Raw genomic sequence first — 24427 nt, forward strand, 5'->3', positions numbered from 1 at the left:
TCCTGGTGTCACTCCGCTCTCGTAGACCACTGCACTAGGCCTGCTCTTGTCTGTAAAGGCAGCACAATACAGTCTGGTTCCTTCTATTCAACATATGCACAAATATAAATGGAGCAGTTATAACAATGTTTACAAAAAAGTGCCAGATTTAGTGTTCATTTAAGAAGTAATTTGGTACTTTGTAATGGAGACCCGCCATGCTTCCTGTCACAGATTGCACTGACGATTTAGTGGAGAAACACAGTTCTGAATATTACATAAAATGCTTGACTATATGTGCAATGTATCTCCTTCCTGAAAGTTGTTAAGTCAGTCTGAGTCTGGAAAAGTTATTAGCCCATTCAATTTTACAAGCATTCATCCACCCATCTTGTGTCACTTCTCCTGGTCCACATCAAGGCAGGAAGCAGACATCCTTCTCCCCACTACCTCCTCCAACTCCTCCATATGCTTGTTGAGGTGCTCCCAGGCCAGCTGAGAGATATAATCTCTCCAGCGAGTCCTAGTTCTGCCCCAAGGTCTCTTCCCGGTTGGACCTGCCTGAAACATTTCTGCAGGGAGGCATTTTAATCAGAATCCTCAACTGGCTTCTTTCAATGTGGAGGAACAGCAGCTCTACTTTGAGCTCCGTCCGAATGTCTGCACTCCTCACCTTGCCTCCCTAAGGCTGAGCCCAGACACCCTGTGAAGAAAACTCTTTACCTGTCATTTGTATCTACAATCTACTTCTTTCTGCCATGACAACAAGTTTGTGGTCATAGGTGAGGGCAGAGATGTAGATAACCAGTAAATTAGCAAGATTTGTATTTCAGCTCGGCTCTCTCTTCGCCATGACCAACTGGTACGATCTCTGTTGCTCCAATCTGCCTGTCGATCTCCTGCTCCCTTCTTCCCTCACTCATGATCAAGACCCTGACATACTTGAATTCCTCTGCTTGAGGCAGCATGTCCTCACAGGTGGCGCAGTGGTAGTGCTGCTGCTTTGCAGTAAGGAGACTGTGGAAGATTGTGGGTTCGCTTCCCAGTTCCTCCCTGTGTGGACAGCGCTTTGAGTACCGAGAAAAGTGCTATATAAATGTAATGAATTATTATTATTATTATCCCCAACATGGAGAGGGCACTGTGCCCTTTTTTGGCTGAGAACCATGACTAAGACTTTGAGGTGCCGATTCTTATCTAAGCTGCTTCAAAGTCAACTACAAACCACCCCAGTCCATGTCTTTGGGCACAGCCAGATGAAGCCAGTAGGATCACATCATCCACAAAACACAGATTTTTTTTTTTTTTTAAATTCCCCACGGGATTAATAAAATTTATTTAATCTAACCTAACTGGACACCAATCATTCCTTATCTTTGCCAAGAAATTCTGTCCATAAACATTATGAACAGAGTTGGCGACAGACAGCAGCCTTGGTGGAGTTCCCACACTCAGTAGGAATGAGATGGACGTATAGATGTCAAGGTGAACCAAACTTTTTGCTCTGGTTGTACAGCAACAAAATAGTTCAAAACAGTAAGCCTCCACCCTTGCCAAAGAGGTCACATTTCACTTACCTATAGTCAATTTCAGGATGCCAATCAAACTACAATGCACCGGATACTTATGATTCCTCTTGTAGATGGTGGGCCCATGTTGCTCTATCGGGCTGTGCCCAGCCGGGCCCATTGGTGTAAGTTGAATTTAGCAGACTGAATGGTAAGACCTCAGTGCATATACAGAAAAGTAATTTATACAACACCGGGTGACCCCTTTAGAAGTGCTCAGTATATTCTTAAGAGACACAGACTTTATGCAGTATGTCCCCACCATCTAGCGGCTATGTAGTATATGCACCATAAGTCAATCCTAGAGTTGAGTCAGTGGAATTGTTTATAGCAATCCTCCCATTTTTCTGTATGATAAACTAACTGAATGTAATTCTTTAGTCTTTAGAACTCCCCTCCACAAACATCCACAGCAACATCTACGTTTAGTGACACCTACATGACAATACATGAATGGACTGGGCCACTCACTGTTCACCAATGGAGCTGAAGTGGGAGTGAAAGCGTGACAATAATAAACGGGTTACTTCCAAAACTTTTTAGATTCCCTTTAATCAGCAGCACAGATCTGTGAAGGTTGCCCACGGTATGCCAACATAGAGTTTGATGTGCACCAGCTTTTATCTGTCTTCTGTAGTTTTTATTGACACCGCATTAAACTCAGCACCATGTTTTCTCTGTAAAAGTACTCATAATTTAGCTTACTTATCAATGATTCATTTTGGCCAAAAGAGAAAACCATAAATTTTGCTTAAAAGAAAAAGAAATCAATTTTTAAATCAATTTCAGCCCCTTAACTGAAGGCCAATTTTTACCGTGATTGCAGGTTTAAAGGCTCTATACATCTTTTACCAGGAAATCTTCAATGACGACATTCTGACCCTAAAATTAGGACTCGCTCTTTCAGGTTCCACAATTGTTTGTTCACATACCGAGCTCCTTGTCTTATTCTTTCTTAAAGTCAATGTTTTAACTTAAATTAGGACTCACTCGCTCACTCATTTTGCTTTGCCCATCTTCTTCCTTGGCTTAATACATTCAACCCACTGTTCTTTCGAATCTGCATTCCTACACTACCCCTAAATGGTGTTATGGGCTCCTATTCAATAGAAAGACAAGTAAAACTACTACTTCTTCCATAACCTGACACTGGGGAAATTAGATATTCGTCCCAATCCCCATCTAATGATTTTGTTCATTTCGGACCAATTGAGTAATATTAACAGTGCACTTGCTAATTACCTTAAATGTGGCTGCCACATTGGTAAAGTTGGCTATGCTGCCACCGATGATTAGGACCTTCCCTAAAGAAACACAAAGAAGAATATTGAAATAGACAGCATTAATGTCTACAAGTCTCGTCTCCCAGAGTACAGACACTCACCTTTGATCCATCTGGCCTCAATACACCATGCCCCATAGCTTGCTTGTTGGTACCAAGCAAAATTTACACAATTAACTCAATTTTTCTTTTTGTAAAAACTCGATTGCTTTGTATGGATGGTAATAAAATTAATAAATAATAATAATAAAAAAAAATGTACACAGATATGAAAACAACAATGCTATTCTATGCCCACAGTAAACTTGTTCAGCAAACCCCAGTGCCTCCTGTACTTGTCTTCCACTTATTCACTTGCTCTACTCCTGACGTAGCCAACGGCTTACAGGTTATCACTTACCATCATTATGTTTCTCCCGAGTCATTAGGGACAGGATGGTTTTGGCGTAGTCATAGGTCTGTTGCTCACTGGGTGCGCCGGAGTATTCTCCATAATTCGCCAGCTCATTTACCCCTCCCAGATCACAGATGGTGTCACTGCAGATAAATAAATATGAAACCTGAATACTGAAACAATAAAATGAAGCCAACAAGACAGACAAGTCCATACTAAATGGCAATTCTAATCAATTTACATGGATTCAAAATCTCTGGACAAAGCAGTACAATCACCATAAGACATCTTTTGTTGCAACACACTTTAATGACCTAAGTGGATTTCAGAAAAATGCAAGTTAGAAAGCTAAATCCTAGTTTGTGTGGCATGGAAGTAGGCATCATGGGTGGGATGACCTCACACAAACCACACACACTGCAAGAGATGTTGAGGTAACAGGGAAATCACTACCATTGAGGTTTACTTTGTGCAACTCCAATCCACTCCTGCTGCTCCACTTGACAGTTTTATAAAGCAGGCAAGTAACACTTGCTGTGAAAATGGCTGTAACAAATAAAGACTGATGACTTGCTAACCTCAACTGCTTTTAATATTTATACCTAAATGTGCCCAAACTGCACCAGCCACCATATACTTTAAGCAAATATAAACTCAAGTATTTGGCTTTGACTGCCATGGCTTTCTATTTGTTACATTTTTGCTTACCTTTACATTCCCCAGAGTTTACAGCTACGGCTCTCAATCTACTTCTGCCTCATACTGGAATTTCCAAACAATGTCTATGCACTGTGCTATAACTGGCACTTATTTATTTTTCAGGAAAAAAAAGCATTTTGTTAAACATTTCTGAGGGGGGCGGCATCTCATAACCATAAAAAAATACTGTAAATAAATATTAATGTATCTCAATAAAGAAATGATTTAAGGTGCTTATACATCCACAGCCAAACTCTAGCTGGTTTCATTATTGCATGTCTGTGACGCCTCATTTATGAATGTATGATAAAGAAACAAATTAGAAGTTTGGCACAAGGACTCGTAACGACTGGCACATCTTTAAGAGTCATATGCAGAGATCGATGAATTGACCGACACCATAAGCAGGTATATCTCATGCTACGATGACGCTACATACTGGTCAAATGGTATATCTTAACAAGAAGCCATGGATTGATAAAAATGTAAAGGCACTGCTAAATAAGCAGGACATGGCATTTCACTGCAACTGCAACAAAACAATTAAAGAAGCGAAGCTGAAGGAGAGGACAAGGACAGGATTGGGAGTGAACTGCAGTTCTTTGTGGAATGCTATAAAAAGGACAACTGGCATTCATAACAAAAATGATAATCAAGTGGAACTGCAGGGGTTTACAGCTGAAAGTTGACCAGCTGAAAAATGAAATAAAAGCGAACCTGATTTTTACTTTAAAAATGAAGGAGCAAAAGATTAAACATTTCTCTTCTTTGATGGGGATGATGTCTTGGATGTTTTGGATCAGACAGAATAAGTAAAGCAATGAGTCAACCCTCCATAGAACCACACCGCCCAGTTCTGCACTACATACTTCCAATATCTCTGGATTTACAAAATGTGCTTAAACTCTGAAAATAGGCCAATGGTAGTTGCTAAAACTGCACACCCAAAACTCCTGGACGACTTCAGGCCTGTTGCCTTAACTTGTTATATTATAAAATCCTTTCAGAAACAGAGGTGGCTGGTAAACAAAACTCAGGCCTAACCAGACCCTCTGCTCAAAGAGCCGGTTAGAGGACACTGCAGCTACACTCCAGCATTTGCTGTATGAACTTGAGAGGTTTCAGAACTCACCTCAGACTTATTTTTATTGATTCAACCTCCCCCAAACCCCCATCAGCTTTTAACACCAACCTGCCTCACATTTTAGTTGAGAAGCTATTATGTAATCTGTTTGAACTTTAACTTGGTTGGATGGGTTCTGTTTTTCTTTCGTCTAACAGAACACAAAGAGCGTACACGGATGGCTGCTTCTCTGACGAGCTTTGCTCATCTACTAGGTCACCTCAAGGCTGCTGCATGTCACCTCTTCTGATTATTCCACATACAAATGACTGCTGTAGTTCACACTGGGACAAGCATATCTTCAAATGTGCTGGTAAGTCTGTCACTGTAAGTCTGGTACACGATAAGGACAATACTTGTAAACCCATGCTTGATGATTTTGTTTACTGGTGCAATTGCTCTTCTTTACAGGTAAAAATGTCTAAACACCCTCTTTCCTCTCTCTCAACCAGCCCCTGAAATGAGTCGACACACACCAGTATGGAGTACTGGGATGTGTCAGTTTTCATCGGTAGCATACAGGCTGTGTTTGCAGTGTACCAGTGTGGTTTATGCATATCCTCCACCTGCCATCAAATGACCCTTGAACAAGGATGACTGAATGAATGAATGTCAGTGCATTGCAGCTTGTGAAACTCCTAGGGGCACCCCACATTGATTGTTAACAAATCGCAGTTCTGGAGAGCACTTTAACATGTCCACCTCAGGCATTGGTCTCGGCGGTAACAAAAGGGCAGGAGTAAAAATGGCACAGCACTTTGAATATTAAGGATGAATCCCTGATAATTTACAGACCCTTGATCTAAATGTAATACAAACCCATACTATCTCAGGAACGTGAATTAAAGTCAACAAAACAACGCTACTCTTTTACAAGCTTCTTTTTTTCCTTTATTGAACCAATTGTTACATTTGTATTTATATGTTGGCTCAGTAAAGCTCAGTTATAGGAACAACAACATTAGTAATAAAATTATTAGCCGGCAGCAGTTGTTTCTCACTGAAGTGTATCAGAAGCAGATTAGAATGAAGGCCAGCTTGATTCTGTTAGACTGCAGCCATTCCTGGTTTCTAAAGTTTCAATTACCATCCTAAAATTGCAAATACAGATTCCTAAACATGAAGGCAACCAATTTAAAATCTCATTTATTCCATGTGCAACAAGTATTATGATATTTAGTGTCCGCAGGCGAGCTGATTTTTTTTTTTTTTTTAAATTGAGTTATAATTCAATGTTTTCAAATACAAGAACCCTGTAGTAGGTGCGTCTTCCAGAGGCAAAAATGAATATTTCTTCTTATCTCTGGGTGTTTATCCTCTACCCATGGAACACTACTTTATATTTAGGCATTTAAGTAAATAATAAAGAGTAAAGTCTATAAAGAATTTTAAAATATGTACAGTGGGTACAGAAAGTATTCAGACCCCCTTATATATTGCAGCCATTTGCTAAAATTATTTAAATTAATTTTTGTTCCTCATTAATGTAATGTACACACAGCACCACATATTGACAGACAAAAAAAATAATTTTTGAAATTGTTGCAGATTTATTAAAAAATAAAAACTGAAATATCACCTGGTCCTAAGTATTCAGACCCTTTGCTCAGTATTTAGTAGAAGCACCTTTTGAGCTAATACAGCCATGAGTCTTCTTGGGAAAGATGCAACAAGTTTTTCACACCTGGATTTGGGGATCCTCTGCCATTCCTCCTTGCAGATCCTCTCCAGTTCTGTCAGGTTGGATGGTGAACGTTGGTGGACAGCCATTTTTAGGTCTCTCCAGAGATGCTCAATTGGGTTTAAGTCAGGGCTCTGGCTGGGCCATTCAAGAACAGTCCCAGAGTTGTTGTGAAGCCACTCCTTCGTTATTTTAGCTGTGTGCTTAGGGTCATTGTCTTGTTGGAAGGTAAACCTTTGGCCCAGTCTGAGGTCCTTAGCACTCTGGAGAAGGTTTTTGTCCAGGATATCCCTTGTACTTGGCCGCATTCATCTTTCCCTCGATTGCAACCAGTCGTCCTGTCCCTGCAGCTGAAAAACACCACCACAGCATGATGCTGCCACCGCCATGCTTCACTGTGGGGACTGTATTGGACAAGTGATGAGCAGTGCCTGGTTGTCTCCACACATACCGCTTAGAATTAAAGCCAAAAAGTTCTATCTTGGGCTCATCAGACCAGAGAATCTTATTTCTCACCATCTCAGAGTCCTTCAGGTGTCTTTTAGCAAACTCCATGCAGGCTGTCATGTGTCTTGCACTGAGAAGAGGCTTCCGACAGGCCACTCTGCCATAAAGTCCTGACTGGTGGAGGGCTGCAGTGATGGTTGACTTTCTACAACTTTCTCCCATCTCCTGACTGCATCTCTGGAGCTCAGCCAAAGTGATCTTTGGGTTCTTCTTTACCTCTCTCACCAAGGCTCTTCTCCCCCGGTAGCTCACCTTGGCTGGACGGCTAGCTCTAGGAAGGGTTCTGGTCATCCCAAACGTCTTCCACTGAAGGATTATGGAGGCCACTGTGCTCTTGGGAACCTTAAGTGCAGCAGAAATTTTTTTGTAACCATGGCCAGATCTGTGCCTTGCCACAATTCTGTCTCTGAGCTCTTCAGGCAGTTCCTTTGACCTCACGATTCTCATTTGCTCTGACATGCATTGTGAGCTGTAAGGTCTTATATAGACAGGTGTGTGGCTTTCCTAATCAAGTCCAATCAGTATAATCAAGCACAGCTGGACTTAAATGAAGGAGATCTCAAGGATGATCAGAAGAAATGGAAAGCACCGGAGTTAAATATATGAGTGTCACAGCAAAGGGTCTGAATACTTAGGATCATGTGATATTTCAATTTTTCTTTTTTAATAAATCTGCAACAATTTCAAAAATTCTTTTTTTTGTCTGTCAATATGGGGTGCTGTGTGTACATTAATGAGGAAAAAAAAATTAATTTAAATGATTTTAGCACATGGCTACAATATAACAAAGAGTGAAAAACTGAAGGGGGTCTGAATACTTTCCGTACCCACTGTATATAGTACTAGGGTGCTGTACCGTGTTAGCCATTATGAATGTAGAGAAAAGCCAAGCAAAATGACACCTTTTATTGGCTAACTAAAAAGACTACAATATGCAAGCTTTCGAGGCAACTCAGGCCCCTTCTTCAGGCAAGACGTCAAAAACATGTATAAAAATACTTAAGTGTGGTAACGCGGGTCCATAGCTCAGAAAAAAGTGGCCAATTTTAAATAGACAAAATAATTGAATGGCTGACTTGATCTCGGTGGGTGTGAGTGCTCACGCAGCTATGGGAGGTTGGTGGGGTAACTGGGGCGAGACGCACCTGCACGTGAGGGTGCGGTCTGTCTCAATTGCTTCATCGACTTTCTGCGGTGCATGATTGAGACACTGCGCCCACGGAGACATTTAAGAACGAGAGAGAGAAGACAGACAACCCCAGTCCCTTATGGAGCATGTGGCCAAAGCTCAGGGGCTGAAGGAGGTCAATCTGGCTGAGCGATCTGAGGGCTAGAGAGTGACGTGCTGCTCGGTTGGAGCAACTCTGTGGCTCCAGGGGAACTGGAAGGTTCAGTGAGGCATCCTGCAGGGGAGCCATGGACCGCAGGGACGCGAGCTTGGCTGCGGGAGTCACAGGCTTGGCGGAGTGCCTGGCTGGAGCCACAGAAGGTTGCAGGGGTCCGATCAGGCACAGAAGGTGGGCTGAACTGCCAGTTCTCGCCTACAATGACAAGCTTGGGGTTAGCGGAGGAGACAAACATTTTCAATGAGATGCATCAGGGACTGCATTTTTAAAGGAGAGATTCCTAACATGTTTTAAAGGATCATTTATTTGATTGTTAACCTCCACTGAACACCTTTTTATTGGATTATTTAGTTATTGGCGTTTTTGAGCACCGCACTTTGTTTTGAACCCTGTTTTGATTTTTGATGTTTTTTAATTAAAGCTCAGGTGCACTTCTGCACCAGCCCCTTGCTTTGTGCGTGGTGTCCTCATCCACTGGCTCATCCCTCAGGTACGTTATTGGCGATGACAAGTTTATTAGGTTCCCTAGATCAACTGGGAGGGTGGGGTCGACCTGGACCATCGCAGTAGGTCATTCAGCATACACATGTCTGCGAGAACAAGAAGATTAGCTGGATGCTACATGAAAGACATCGAGTATGATACTTATTTAACAGTATGCCATTTTCATTAGTGGATACAATTATAGCTAGATCAGGGTTAGTATTTAGGAATTAGAAACTTTTAAAAAGACATACGGTACCAGCATACACCACAGGGGTTTCTATATACACAAACATGTGATCACATGCACATATATGTTACAGACGTACGTAAAATGTGTTTTATTTTAAAGAGAGTTAAAAATCAATAATGTGCAAGGTAAACGATTAATGTTAACCAAATGAAGGTAGTTTTGGCGCCTTTTAACAAAAATCTAGGGCGGCACGGTGGCATAGTGGTACTGCTGCTGCCTCACAGTAAGGAGACCTGGGTTCGCTTCCCGGGTCCTCCCTGCGTGGAGTTTGCATGTTCTCCCCGTGTCTGCGTGGGTTTCCTCCGGGTGCTCCAGTTCCCTCCCACAGTCCAAAGACATGCAGGTTAGGTGCGTTGGCAATCCTAAATTGTCCCTAGCTGGCACCCTGCCTTGCCCCCTGTGCTGGCTGCGATTGGCTCCAGCAGACCCCCGTGACTCTGTGTTAGGATATAGCGGGTTGAACAATGATTGACTGACTGACAAAAATCTAATACATTTTTAAATACAGTGAAACCACCTTTTGTGCTGCTGTGCTTCTGGACAACAAGGCCCCTTTGAGCCCTTTTATTTTCTACTTTTGTGATGGTTATTATCATTAGTCACACCTTTCCTGGTCAAGACACACTGAAACAGAACCCATAAACTAAACTGCCTTTCACGACAAGGGTAATGTGTACATGGAAAAGCACTGGACATTCAGCTTGGATGATGCAAGGTATTAACTCCAGATAAAGAAAGACACCATTGTTTAGGTATTCAAAGTCTTTCCGGAGACTTCTGGCAATTTGGATGCAAGATCCAAGGCCTCTCAAAGTTATCAGGCTATAAAAATCCCACCTGTATACAACAGAGGCTCCGCCACCAGCCACCATGGTCCAGATGCGACCTCTAGGGTTGAGGATGGTCAGTTTGAGGCTGGCTCCACTCTTAGCATCCAGATCAGCAATGTAGGCTTCCTGCAGGGAGAATGAACCACAGCATCGTTACAACCGATGTCCTCTCCCATTTTTTCTGGGTTTCAGGAAGACCCTACAATGAGTACAGGGAAGATCTCAGCAGATCGTTACATTCGATGGAACAGGCTATGCACCCACAAGCTCAAGGTCAGAACAAACTGCAGACAGATAAGAGCTGTAAGGTTGATTTGAAGGATATCTTAATAAATCCCTTTCATTTCAATGACCTGGCAAAGGGCCTTGTGATCTAAGTAAGCCAGACACCTGTCCTCTGCTATGGCTGACTCATAGAACAGGATGCAAATCTGAACATATCCATCACTGACTTTATAGGCTTTGTGCCAGAGAAATTTGGCTAATGTTTGCTGTTTTGAAAATTAATAATTACACTGCTGCAGTTTCAGAAGGACATGCAAAGTTTAGAAAGGTTTAACAAATGACAGATTCCACATCCTGAATAGTAGGAAAAGAAAGCCAGGAGGAGGGTCATGGGTTAGAGAGGCCCAGTCTTTGTAATTAGACACCCACCTCCACCTTTGCATCCCTTTTCAGCATTTGGGCCTTTACTCAAATAACCACCAAGCCCTGCGCTCACAAACCCCCCTCACCACTTGCCACTGATTAAGAAGAATAGAATTACTTGTCTCAATCATTTGCTCAGTGACCAAAATGAAAGAAAGCAGATTACACTAACAAGTATATGACTCAGCTAGCACATAATTGAAAAATACTGGCTATTAAGATTAACTACAATTAATCAATATGTCATCGTTACAAGTAACTCTGCTAAGGCTAGTCGGCAATGGATGCTTTAGGTACATCAATGGAAATAAATGCCAATGCTCTGTATATTAGCATGTTCCCAATTTCTTATTTTTCAGAATTTCTATTGCTTCGTTACTATGGAGGTAAACATGCACAAATGCTATTTTCATATTATCAGACCCTACAAACAGTTCACATCAGCAGTTCAGGCAAGTTAATTCAGTTTGAAGGAATTGTGGGAAGTAACACTGTTGTCTACCTACAGCCACACTTCCTTAGGCTTACTGCATAGGCCTTGGATCAAAACACTGCTGCAGACATTTGTCTCGTCTCAGCTAATCTCGACACAGACACCTGCATGATTTCACTGAGGGCTCACCTCCGGATATGCTTCTCTTCCAAATGGAGGAGGGAATTCCAGGTCTCCCCATTTAGCTTTGCAGATGTAGTCAGCAGTGGCGTCGATCTTAGCTGCCATGTCGAGTACGTAAACTCCATTTTTGGTGACCACTGGAAAGAAAGAGAGCGTTTTGGATTTTTTTTTTTCCCCCTCAAGCCTATAGTTCAATGCCTTTTTTTGTAATGTTCATCGAGACTCCGTATTAACCCGCTCCAATAACAAGCTGATTTCAGAAACAAAATCACCAAATGTCCTGGCTCTAGCAGCCTCGTCTCTTTCTTTGTTCTTCTAGGTGCATTCTTCCATTGGTCCTCCAACATCAGTCATCAGTGCAAGGACTTTTCAGAGTGACTAGGCACCGGTGACACATTACAGACAGACTGACTGACCGATTCATAATAAAAACACACCGCTCAGGCACAAAACCAAAGTCTGCATCACTGTTTCAGTTTTGTAGCAAAGCCTAGCAGTTTATTCTGAAAGGATCTGGAATTAAGAATGTAGTTTCAGGCAGAAATGATTCACTTCTACTTTTATATTTTATTCAGTCTTAACTGACTTCTGTCTCAGTTTACGGGAGTTAAAGGTGTCAGAAAGAACTATGAAAGGACAGCCATGACTCACACTCAACATCTCTCTTATTGTGCAAAAATCAGTGAATACTTAACCACAAATTGGGCAACCAAAAGCTGTTAGTTTGAGCCATCAGTTAACACTGTATTGAGTAACGTTATCATTAAAGTGGGTTTAAGGCAGAGGCTTAAAATGGACACCCACCCAAAGGGTTGATCTCCAGGTAGGTAAAATACAAATCTTCATACAAGTTGAATAAGCCAACCACAAAGCTAGCAAGGACCCTGCAGAAAAAAAAAGAAAGAAATGCAAGCGAGTTAAACCAGGAATCAGTAACACAGGCTGCAAAAGCGCTAAACCACGGATGTCGAACTCCAGTCCTGGAGGGCCGCAGTGGCTGCAGGTTTTCATTCTAACCATCTTCTTCATTAGTGACCAGTTTTTGCTGCTAATTCCCTTCTTTTGCCTTAATTTGAATTACCTTGACTCAGGCCCCTTAGTGGTTTCCTTGTTCTTAATTAGCAGCCAAACAATAACGAGACACAAAACGAGAATCCATATGACCAGCTCACCTGTGCCCATCACAAAATATGTGGAAATAAAGAAAGGTGGAAGTCTCAGTAAGGCTGATCTCTCAGCTCACCAAAACATTGTGACGGTGGCCTTAGAAAAAACAGAAAAAATCAACAGTTCTGGAAATGTCTGCTGTGGCAGAATGAGAGCACCAACAAGCCATGGAATTAAATAATGAGTTTAATTAACAGCAAGAATCTGCTTCTCATTGTGAAACTGGTTGGAGTCTGAAGCCCCGATTTAGCTGGTCATCTGTTGGCTTGTTTCATGCCTCATTTCTGTTTGGCTGCCATTTAATGAAGAAAGGAATCAATTCAGAGGAAAGAATCCTTAAGAACGGGGCTATTAAGATGAAGGGAACAGGAGTTAATTAGCAGTGAAACCTGCTCACCAATTAGGAAAAGGGTCAGAATGAAAACCTGCAGCCACTGCGGCCCTCCAGGCCTGGAGTTCGACACTCCTGCAAACGATGAGATGGGCAGGCAGACATCAGCCTATATCTGAAGGCACCCGCTTTAATGGCATTATTTGGTCCGAGCCCCTCAGACATGGCTCCAAACCCTGTCTTGCAGACACATATTAATTCTCTTTCTGAGTGGTTTGTTTTCTGTTTCGTATGCCATGATTAGTAAGCACTGGCTGTGAAAGCTTTAGGCAGCCCTGACAGATCCAAAAAGGTGCTGCTCTCAGCAGCAGTCAAGTGGAACTAGATAAATCGCTTTCTGTCACGCTTAAAGATTAGTGCCAGTTAGACAGACCATATGCTCCCATACTTTGCCAGATATTTGTTGTGCTAAACATAAACTGGACTGCCATCAATGAAAACTAATGGGTTGTGCCCACTCCTCTCCAGCTCAAAACATCAACACCGTGCTTACTCTTTCTTCTCTTCTGGCACATGGGCCAACAAGTGCTGCTTCACGTCGGCCTCTGTAAGCTTCTCATCCACACCCACCAGAAATTTCAAGGCTTTGGAGTCCACGTCACCAATGTCCACCCCGCCTTCGTGATGGAAGAGCACATAGTCCCCCTCACGTGCAGCATAAATACAAACATAGAACTCTTCTTTCTGTTTCAGGGACAGAGCGCACAGATTAAATAATGGAAATCCAAAAGGCTTACTCAGCACTCCGGGGAGAAGAGTAACTCATACCTGTGCGTGGGCAACAAATGGCTCGATGAGGAAGTTCTTCAGGATGCCTTTAGCCTTTCCCACCTGGAGGATTAGGGCAGAGAAAGGAGATGTATTACACATCTTTAGTAGCTTTACTTCATCGGCATGACATGCTTTATTTTAATAAATAATACCTACTAAAACTGAAAATGTGACCAAAAGAAAAAAACATTAAGAGAAAGTACTTGGAACTGCGGTCATAAGTGAAGAAAGAGGAAACCCCTAAACCCTGCCAAGCCTTAAGAGGACGTAGGCGTCAAGGTGCAATTAAAAATTAAGGAAACGGTGTCTCACACAGTTGTGTAAAATATTAATGAGCAATGATCTTCACCGAGATCTGGAAGGCCCCATGACACTCTTCAATATAAAGGCTAACCTCTCTGTGCTTTTAAATTTTAAGAAAGCGGCTTGCCACGATATTAAATATTAAGTGAGTGCTGAATATGCTACTAAATATAAATAAAACACTATCAAAAAACAATTAAGATATGGATGAGCATGTGAATGTTATAAATGTTTAAGGTTACCATAGACCCTTGGTGCTGATAAAATTTTAACAAACACCAGGGTTCCAAGATGATATTAAATTTTGAGTAGTCCGAGTATTCCAAGACGCTGCTAAACGAGATTGATGGCATGGAAGGGGACAGGGCACATGATCTTGTAAAATGTGATGCAAGGACTCCATTCTACAATATATTAAGCTTGACCTTAATTACCAAAGAAAGGGAGGGCATCATAAACCATAATATTTAAGTAAGGCACAAGATGCTTGTAAACAGTTAAGATTACACCAGAAGTAGAGGACCCCAAACACCAATAGGCATTATGTTAAAAGACCATTAAAAATATCACATTACAAGAGAGTCGGTAATTGTTAATATTAAAGTTAAGGTTAGTTTTCACAATGGTGAGCTGTGGTTATTTTCCATTTCTTCCAACATCTCGGAGATGTGCATGCTACAGTGACTATAAAAAGTATTCACCCCCTTGGAAGTGTTCACGTCGTATTTATTTAAATACCATTGAACCACAGTGGACTGATTTTGGCTTTTTGGACAGATCTCTGCAAACTACAAAAATGAATAAAATAACTGATCATATGAAGTATTCACCCCTTCAAGTCAGTACTTAATAGATGCACCTTTAGCAGCCATGACAATCTTCAGTCTGTGAGCAGAGGTCTATCTCCCCCAATACCTTAGCCCATTTACACACTGCAATTTATCCTCCATTCTTTTCAAGACCGCTCAAGCTCTGTCAGGTGTCGTGTTGATCGGGAGTGAACAGCCTTTGCCAAGCCCAGCCACAGATTCTCAGGGGGATTGAGATCTGGACTCAAGTTCAAGGTGACATTTAAGGGCATTTTTCTGTTCACTGGGGTCAAAAACACCAAATTTAATAAACAGTGATTCAGCATTTTATAATATGAAAATGTGAAAACTCGCAAGGCACTGTAGGTTAAGTCAGCCAGTCAGTTAGTCAGTCATTGTCCAATCCGCTATATCCTAACACAGGGTGACAGGGGTCTGCTGGAGCCAATCCCAGCCAGCACAGGGCGCAAGACAGGAACAAACCGCAGGCAGGGTGCCAGCCCATCGCAGGGCACACACACACACACACACACACACACACACGGGACAATTTAGGATCACCAGTGCACCTAACCTGCATGTCTTTGGACTGTGGGAGGAAACCCACGCAGACACGGGGAGAACATGCAGACTCCACGCAGGGAGGACCTGTAGGTTAAGTGGCAACTCAAAGTCAGTCCAGCATGCGCACTACCCCAATGTACATAAATAATAACTCAATGCACATGTATATTATGGAAATATGTAAATGTTACTAACAAAAAAAACAACAGTGCTTTATTTTATGAAAAGTCAGTGGAAAAAATAAGCAATGCGAAAATATAATCTACAAATGTTCAAAGAGTGAAATGGATTTTTGCAGCCTCTAACACTTTTCTTTCCCCATTTAAGAAATATCCTGTGCAGTAAACACAGCGAGTTTAAAGCTGTCACAAAAGATTCAATCAAGCATCATTTGACCTAGCTGGCTATGCTAAAAATAATTATTTGTATTGTAGGCCCAGGAGCCTAAAAAAAAAAAAAAAAGAAAGAAAGAAAATGGATAGACTTGTTTGCTAGTGTCTGAGGCAAACATCAACACACAATGATTGTGAAAAGTAACTTATCTTTAAATAAATGGTACGACTCATCAATTTAGTACATCACAGAAAATGAGCGTTTCAATTTGTGTCTATGTATTAATGGTCCTGTCCCCTAAACCAGTATTTTTATAAAATGTGGAAAAGGGAAACCGACTCGCATCTCTCCATAACTGCAGCACTTGAGTTGTTATGACTCTCCGGTGACATATCTGTGTGATTTCTTCTAGTACCGCAGCACGCTGGCACCACCTGAGCCACGCTCATCCTTCAAGTGAAATGCGCCTGCCAAATGGTGGCTCATTAATCCTGCCTGTTGCCTCAGACTTGGTGGGGGTGGGTTGTACTATTGTGGAAATTCATTAACATGAATGTTTTTGGAAGCTGAAAAGTTCAATTTAAATGGGAATTGCTGTTCCTCTTGGCCTGTCTATAACCTTCACTATTGATTTGTTAAATTAGATAGCTGGAACAACAGGTTCCTACCTGTCCAGTTGTAAAACAGTAAAAGAGGGCCGTAAAGGTGCCTCCTTAAACAAGCAATGCTTTATCTCCTTTAAACAAACATTTCGAGTGACAACTCTGCTTGTGTTGGAGTCCCTTCTAGTGCACAACTGCTGCCCTTCAGCACTTTCACATTTGGCAGAGACAATAACAGACACTTTCTTGTTTGGTTACACTAGACATGGTGCAATTGGGCAGTTTTGTCCTATAAAGTAATCATTACGCTGACTGATTTGGCTGAGGTGGCTGGGGATGGCAGGTAGCTCCCATTACCACAATGCCTCAGACCGACTTGAACAACATCTTTTCTTAAACTCCATCTTTTCATCTCAAACCTTCTGGCTCTCAAGCTTGCTGTAACCATGACAGAATTCATTTTAATGCAGTAATGGAAAACCACACTTGACCTGCACTCCCTCAGACTGACTACAGATGAGCGTAGCAAACCAGACAGGAGCTGGATGGCAGCACATACAAATTCAATAGCTTCTCAGAGAGAAATCCAGAAAGCTTATAAATCATCAATCTAATGACCAAAAGCTGGTTTTACTGGTGATGTAGAGCAGGTACATTAGCAACTGGGGACAGCTCCACAAACACAAGTGCACATGCACTAACTAATGTAAACAGACATTACCACTCATCACAGTTAAGTACCTGGTCGAATGTAGCTAAAGACCTCTCAGTTGACCGGCAACGTTTCCTGTGAGGCAGCAAGGCAAGAAGCAGTGTTCACAGGTTTTTCATCAATTCCTGGGACAGAACATATTTCATTCCTTCTCAGTTCCCATTTGGACTGGACAATTCACTTGATGCACCTGAACGTTAAATGTTACTACTCTGAATATCTCCCCCTCCAATACACATGGGGAGCCAAAAGAGTTTGCTGGGATCCGAGTGCCGATATGTCAAGAGATCAAAAAGAGCCAGAAACTAATGGATTAACTTTTCCACACTCTCAGCTTCCCAGTTTCTCCTATGGTACTCACCGTGGTCTCCTTCAGCATCCGTGCCATGACCCATTCCCTCACCTCCTGAGGGCCAAGGTTCACTCCAATTAGGCCCAGCTTCCCACGGCGCTTAATAAGCTGGTCTGGCTTTACCACAAGCTTCTGTAAAAACAGACAAATTCAGTCAGGAATTCAGTCCACAGCAACAGAGCTGCCCTCTCATCCCGATCCTTCAGCTCTGTCAATGGGACAGAATCCCAATGTTACAGTGACGTCAACTGTCAAGCACATCAGCTTGATATGGAGTCATTCGACTCTCAGTAGGAGACAGCATGTCAAAGAGAATTGTGAACTTAAAGCATAAGGCACAAGCCTGACTCCCCAGGCAACCTTCTTGTCGCCAAGGAAAATTAGATGCAGGTGACCCTGGGAGTATCTCTGGGAGAATCATTTAAATCTGGATAACTGCCAGTGAAGCCATTGAGAGACACTTTAATCTAATAACTCATAACTTAGAACGTGAGCTCAACACTGCCCCCTTCTGTACTTGATTCTCATATCATTTTCTGGGGGTTGGTTTAACAAGGGCATAACTTTAGGACCAAAAGAAGAATGTAATTGTGGAGATATGGAGGAAAAAAAGCAAGTAAACGAGAAGAGTGGAGGAAAAAGAGAGGAGTAAACAGAGATTAAAGGTAGGCAAGGAAAGACAGCACACAGATCATAGTAGTGGGCTCATAGATGAAACGTGCAATAGATGAGGCTTTAGAAGGACTAATAAAGGCAAAGACAAAGACATGGCATAGTACTTAAATGACAGTAAAGTAACATCTCTCTGTTATAATAAAAAAATCCTGGGACGAGACGTGACTTTTTCAGAGAGATACTTTCACGTCCCATTGTGCCAAGAGATTTAACCATGCCCAGGGCCGGAAATAAAAGACAAAGAGTAGATGACAAAGTAGAACATCGTAAAGAATTCAAAAATGTTGGCGCAATACACATGCAGAGTAGTGATGGGAAGTTCGGATCATTTTACCGACTCGGACCTTTGAGTCTCATTTAGCAAAATGAACAAATCTTTTTTCGAGTCATTTCGTTCATTTTAGCAAAATATAATTAAAATGTTACCTGTTACCTCCCTAACACATCTACTGCTTACACAAATGTTGATCACAATAATTCATCTATAATTTAATAACAGGATTATTTATTTATAAAATAACACACCACAGATCCTCAAGAAACAGTAACAAAATCATAGTGACAGAAATTAACAGACCTTTTTATCTATAAGAAAATGCATTTTAGATATTTTTGATAAGTTTATGATAATTTCTAAATATAATCCAACATACAACAAATGGAATTTTACATTAGTATTTGACTGAGATACTGAGCTGGTAAGTGGTCACGTGACAAAAGAACGAACGACTCGAAAGACTCGAGGAATGAACTAATCAATTCTGTTTCCGGCTCAGACTGCATAGGTTAAGCTTATGGGGCTGTCACGTGATGAACGAACGACTCAAACCCGAAGACTCGAGAAATGAACTAATCAATTCTGTTTCCGGCTCAGACTGAGTTGGTTAAGCTTATTCCAATACAGAATCTATAGGAAGTTGCGCAAATGCGCATGCGCAACTGAACGAATCACTCCCACTAGACGACTCGTTCTTCCCGAGTCACATTAAAGATTTGTTTAAAAAAAACGAATCGTTCAAGAACAACCCATCACTAATGCAGAGCAGGTCAGAGATAATGGAAGTATGAAAATTCGAAAGTCTCAGAAAAAATGATACTCAAGATTGCATTAGTGCAAAAAAATGGAAATTATAACTCGGTGAAATAACAGAACAGCGAAAAGAGATTGAATATATTGTTTGGATTTAAACTTTAAGTCAGAGACTTATAGATTGTCTAATTTGTGTTGCCATCAGGGAAAAGTAGTGTTTCTTCCCAATAAAGAGGCGTATCCATGAGAATTAAAAGATTTGTTGTTTGGTGAAAGTGAAATCCACATACACGAGCGGCAGTGATGCAAAGTGGCTGGCGCGCAGCGCAGGCCAGGGGGGTTGGCAAGCGAAGCAGCTAGGGGGTGAAACCCCTTAGTACTGTAAAAAGAAAAGGTATGCAAATAGAAAAGAGGCCGAAGGGGAGGGAAGTAATAGTATAACGACTGTGAGATTAACGGTTAAAGGAAAGCACACTGCTGGTAGAGGAATCATGACATAAAGGAGAATCAAAAAAGGTAGCACACAGAGTACAGAGATGGGGTATGGGATTATTAGAGAAGAGATCAAAGGGTGGCACTGAATGGGGAGGAAGCCAATATAAGAAGACAGTGGATACAAGTAAACTGAAGAGAGGCGAGACGGCCAAGAGGTCAGGGACCAGAGGGATGCACCTCACCTGTGTCTGGAGCCATGGATGATCCTGAATTAGACGGTCCCAGTCTGTACTGGCTGTCACGTTTGCATAATGGAAGCGGTTCTGAACTGCTGCAGAGGTGCAGATGTACTTGTAGAGGAGTTCCTTTCCAGTCTGCTCCGAGATCGCCTTGGCCGACATGTTTCACTGAAACGACAGAAATGTCAGGCTGAAGTTTAGTAAAATACAGTAAAGAACATTCAGTTATTTTGTAACATTAGTATAGAATGTTTCAGAGTCTGATCTAAGCCACAAACAAAGGAACATACTCAGAGGGTGAGTTAAGAAAGGACGGGCAACTGGGGCAGTAAAACCTGAGGCAATTTTAAAAAAAAATCATTAATTTTTAACTCATCTGGGTGCCAACTGCAGTGGGATACCAGGATCACAGACCTGAGAACGAGGGCACATCATGGCTCCCTAGGCCACCTTTAATTGTGTGACCAGGAACTACAAACCTCTCAATAACGTGAACAATCTTAAGACTCCCACACTGAGACAATGCAAGTCACAAGTTTCAGTAGGTACCAGAATTCTCCTGGTCCAGATGCCAACTTCCAGAGCAACATTAGGACTGACCACTTTACTCTATAAAACACTGACTCAATCTGAAGTTTCAAAACAACGCTAATTCTTAGTAAGACGTGATGTCATGAGCTTGCCGCTAAAGCCTGACAGAGGTCTATAAACAAGAACGATTACTTCAGACCATTATTAACGCCCCCCTCAGACTGTGGTCTCTGCTTCCTAATAAACAGCTAAACCCTCCAAAGGATTCTTCAGAAATCTCCCATCTTAGTATTTCTATTTGGAGTAAAGGTCAAGAATGAATAAAATGAACCAAACCGCACCTTCCACAAATTACTCAGGTGGGACGCAGGGAGTGGGCTATTCCATACACCAAGAGTAAACACACAAGACCTAACAGCAGGGCAACCGGTAACAAGTGGTACGACTGGACGGGCGAGGCAGAGACTGGCCTTTTTCAAGTCACTTGTTACAGACACCGGGCTTTGGAGTTGTTTGAGACCACCTGGACTGTCCACATCTCAGACCGTGCCCTCCAGACCCTACAAATTGCAACATGCAGTATATTGTGAATCACCCCTTGGGGATTAATAAAGCATCTATCTATCTATCTATGGGGATACAACTAGCCGGGGGCCGATGAGCATGTGTCTGATAGAGTTGTACTGACATTCACTTGTGACACCATACCAAGCTAGGCAGCAGTCCACAAAAGGGAGGGACGGGAATTGGGGGTCTCAGAAGGGTGGAGTAGGTTAAGGGGGATGAATCAGTTTTAAGCGGGATGACACACGGCACTGAGATGTGCCTCTTCCTGGTGAGCACATGCAAATCCTGCAGCCCAGGCACATTACCTCACTGCTCTTTGACGTGAGGCGGCAGCGCCTATGAGAAATCTCAGCCAGCTGCCGAAACTCTGACGTTCTGACACACCCCCCTGTGTCTGTGCCCCATGACTTCCAGACAGAGATGGAAATGGGGTACCCACCTTGTATATGGAACACAAAACAGTACAAGCAGGTGCCCAGCCAAAAAGTATTTATAAAATAAATAAATAAAATGGTACAATAGGAAAGGTAGGCAGAGTGGCACCACTTAAAAGAGAACGCAAACAACTGGATAAACCAGACATAACTTGATTTTCCTGTCAGAAGAAATATTGCAAAAAAAAGGATCTCTGAAGAGTGCAAACGAAAAGGTTGTTTTGCTTGCCTGCTTCCTGGGGTGGACGCTGAGCCACAGTACAAACACAGGCCAGACACCGGCCGAGGGTCTCTCACCTCTTTCTTTCACTCTCTGTACCCAATTTCACATCACAGGTCAGGTTTTTGATGCCACCTTTCCAAAATAATTTTTTGAAAAATAGTGAAGCACCAACTGCTTCCGGCTTCAGGGACAGGTGCACCTTCACCTAATTGGATAAAAATTCAAGTCCAAAGGCTCTACCACCTACTATTAATAATGAAAAAAAAAGGGTTTGCTTTGGTTTCATTGGATTGGCAGCTACCTCCCTGATCATTCTTTGCCAGGTACAATAAGATGGTTATTTAGACTGCAACTAACAGTAAGAGGCTGGCATGAGCAAACAATCTTTACTTTACAGTATAAAAAAACAACATCCAGAGTACACATTCTCAAGTCCTGATATAACTTCATAGATAGGATACAAAAACTCCCAGAAAATGCACAGGCGCTCAGGCTCAAGCTGGTGGGGTGCCAGTGGTCACATATTAAGTGAGGAAGACTTTTAATATCCCGTAGAAAAGTTTACATGCAGCCATAAAGTACAAAACATTGGAAAGTGTTAAAAAGAAATATGAATATAAGCTAAGTATCCTCCTCCGTCCAACAAATTCTAAGCATATTCAGTCATTTAACGTGTGCGCTGCTCCCTAGGATGCCCCAAAAAGTCAGTCATCTGACATCTGAATTGGGTGATGCAAGCAGTCATTCTTTCACATGAATGCACGCAAGACAATTAACAATATATATCAGACAACTGGGCCAGTCATTTAAATCATTCATTTGCTGGGACCATCACTGCTCATATTCTGTCTGCATTAGCACATCCTGTTCAACCACCTCACACCTCATCAAATCCAACAAGCCACTCCTGCCTGAAGCTGCACTCAGCCCAGCCCAATGAATTCATTCATAAATATACACTTAAAACCTTTTGACTTGATTGAGCACTCATGAAGAACCAAGTAATTCAATGTCCTAATTTTGAAATGCATTCCACTATCCCAGAAGTCTTCTCACGGCCCGCTGCCATCACGTAAGAACAGATGAGGGGGTCCCACCTGAGCTCAATCTGGCAACAGATGTAAACATGCTCATCTCTACAAAAAGTGGTGCCACCATCTTCCTTGAATAAAAATGTACTTTATAAATAATTAATGTTGTTGTTACCTGTACTCTAACAGATGGTGCTCCACATATCTGTGCTTGACATGGACAATTACCCAATATCTACATGCCTGTAATTCATAAGAAACAGTTTCTTACATAGCCATGCTGTAAAACTGGGTACTAGTGTCTGTAAAAATATTATATGTATGAATCCGTGTCATTCTAAAGTGTTGAATTATATGCTTAAATGTGCCCACGTGTACCGTTTGATGCCCAGATCTCTAGATGCCCATGTCTGCACGTACCAGTGCCGTAATATATGCCATTGTGCTTTCACACCAGTTTCCTCAACATTGTAAGACTACCACAGATGCCCTACAGCACCGCACATTACACTTGTGTAATACAGCGTCATGTCCACAACACCCATAGAGGTCAACTGCCAAGTGTTTCTTCACTCCTAAATGTCTTTAACCCGCACGTCCATCCCTAGTGTGATGCCCCACTATGTTAAATTATCCCCCTTACTGTGAAGATGCCCGTCTCATTATTCTGCTTGAAGTCCAACAGTGTATATCCAAAAAAACAAGTATTTCGAAATACACACACACGTTGGCAGAGCCGGTAGGTCTGTCTAAAAGAGCGCTCCTCACCTTGTCGGCTCTCCAAAGCCCGTCTCTCTCCACCCTCTGCTGTGCTCACTTCAGTCTTTTCGGTTTTCTCTCTTCTCACCAGGCATCTGCTGATGTAGTTGTCTGACCTCTCGGAAAGTTGATTGGTCGATATCCCATCACGTGACCATAGGGTGTATTAGTCCCACCCTTTAGAAGCTTACAGGCGGTGACCACATGCACAGGAGTTGCGTCGCCATTTTGGCTCTACCGTAGGTGTGAGGCTCGTTAAGGAGCCAAAATGGCGCCGACACCGTGACGTGTACAGCTCAGAGAACGCGCAGCCGCTGAAATGGAGCTGACAGGGAGGGTCTGATAGCAAACGCTGTACGCAGGCTGGAGTGCGTTTTTTAAGTTTTAAAGAACACGTAAAGTTAACGGCTTATTACCCCGTCGGCATTTTCTGTTGTTATTTATGTGTAATGGCTTAGCAGCCTCGAAAGGAGTAAAGAGCGCCTGGAAATCCAGACAATGCTTAAAACATTACATCGAGCTGCACGTCATCTTGTACGCAAATATGTTCGCCTTTCAAAGTACATTAATTGATTAATCTACTGACCTGCTGGTTAGAAACTACTAGAAAATCCGTCAGCGTTGAGAGATGCCAGCAGAAAGCAGTGCCAGTTATAATGGGTTTGATGTGCCTGCAAACAAAATCTGTTTTTTGATCAATTATAGAATTCATAACTTAATGATAATACGTTATTTATATAGCGCCTTTCATTTACTCAACGCGCTTCACAGGAATTTTAAATGAACAACCTGGCAAATACAGCATTGGAATAAATTAATATTAAACAATAAATCTGCGGTTGGCTGCCGCTCTCCCCGGAGTTTGTTTCCTGCCTTGCGCCCTGTGTTGGCTGGGATTGGCTCCAGCAGACCCCCGTGACCCTGTAGTTAGGATGTAGCGGGATGGATAATGGATGGATGAACAATAAATCAAGATAAATACAGGAAACAGAAAGGTTTGAATTAAAAATAAGAGACAATATACCAGAATAAAAACACACATTGGCACAAGATGCTCAAATTTAAATAATGATTTAGTTCATGATGTAGA

The 24427-nt window shown here is 42.1% G+C and overlaps 1 protein-coding gene across 2 annotated transcripts in view; it reads right to left on the reverse strand.

The window, feature by feature from the left end:
• The window catches only part of LOC120517099 (ATP-citrate synthase), a 39998-nt gene extending 16549 nt beyond the window's left edge, over window positions 1-23449 (reverse strand). For both annotated transcript variants that reach the window (XM_039739198.1, XM_039739197.1), the window contains exons 1-10: window positions 23347-23449; window positions 19796-19960; window positions 17423-17545; window positions 13736-13798; window positions 13461-13651; window positions 12214-12293; window positions 11416-11546; window positions 10153-10271; window positions 3230-3366; window positions 2790-2851 (exon numbers count right to left, since the gene is read on the reverse strand). In XM_039739198.1, coding sequence (XP_039595132.1) covers window positions 2790-2851; window positions 3230-3366; window positions 10153-10271; window positions 11416-11546; window positions 12214-12293; window positions 13461-13651; window positions 13736-13798; window positions 17423-17545; window positions 19796-19954 — 1065 coding nt within the window. In that variant the 5' untranslated portion in view covers window positions 19955-19960; window positions 23347-23449. The remainder of the gene's footprint in view (window positions 1-2789; window positions 2852-3229; window positions 3367-10152; window positions 10272-11415; window positions 11547-12213; window positions 12294-13460; window positions 13652-13735; window positions 13799-17422; window positions 17546-19795; window positions 19961-23346) is intronic.
• Between the last annotated feature and the right edge of the window lie 978 nt (window positions 23450-24427).

The sequence above is a fragment of the Polypterus senegalus genome, chromosome 17 (assembly GCF_016835505.1).
Source record: "Polypterus senegalus isolate Bchr_013 chromosome 17, ASM1683550v1, whole genome shotgun sequence".
Classification (NCBI taxonomy): Eukaryota; Metazoa; Chordata; class Cladistia; order Polypteriformes; family Polypteridae; genus Polypterus; species Polypterus senegalus.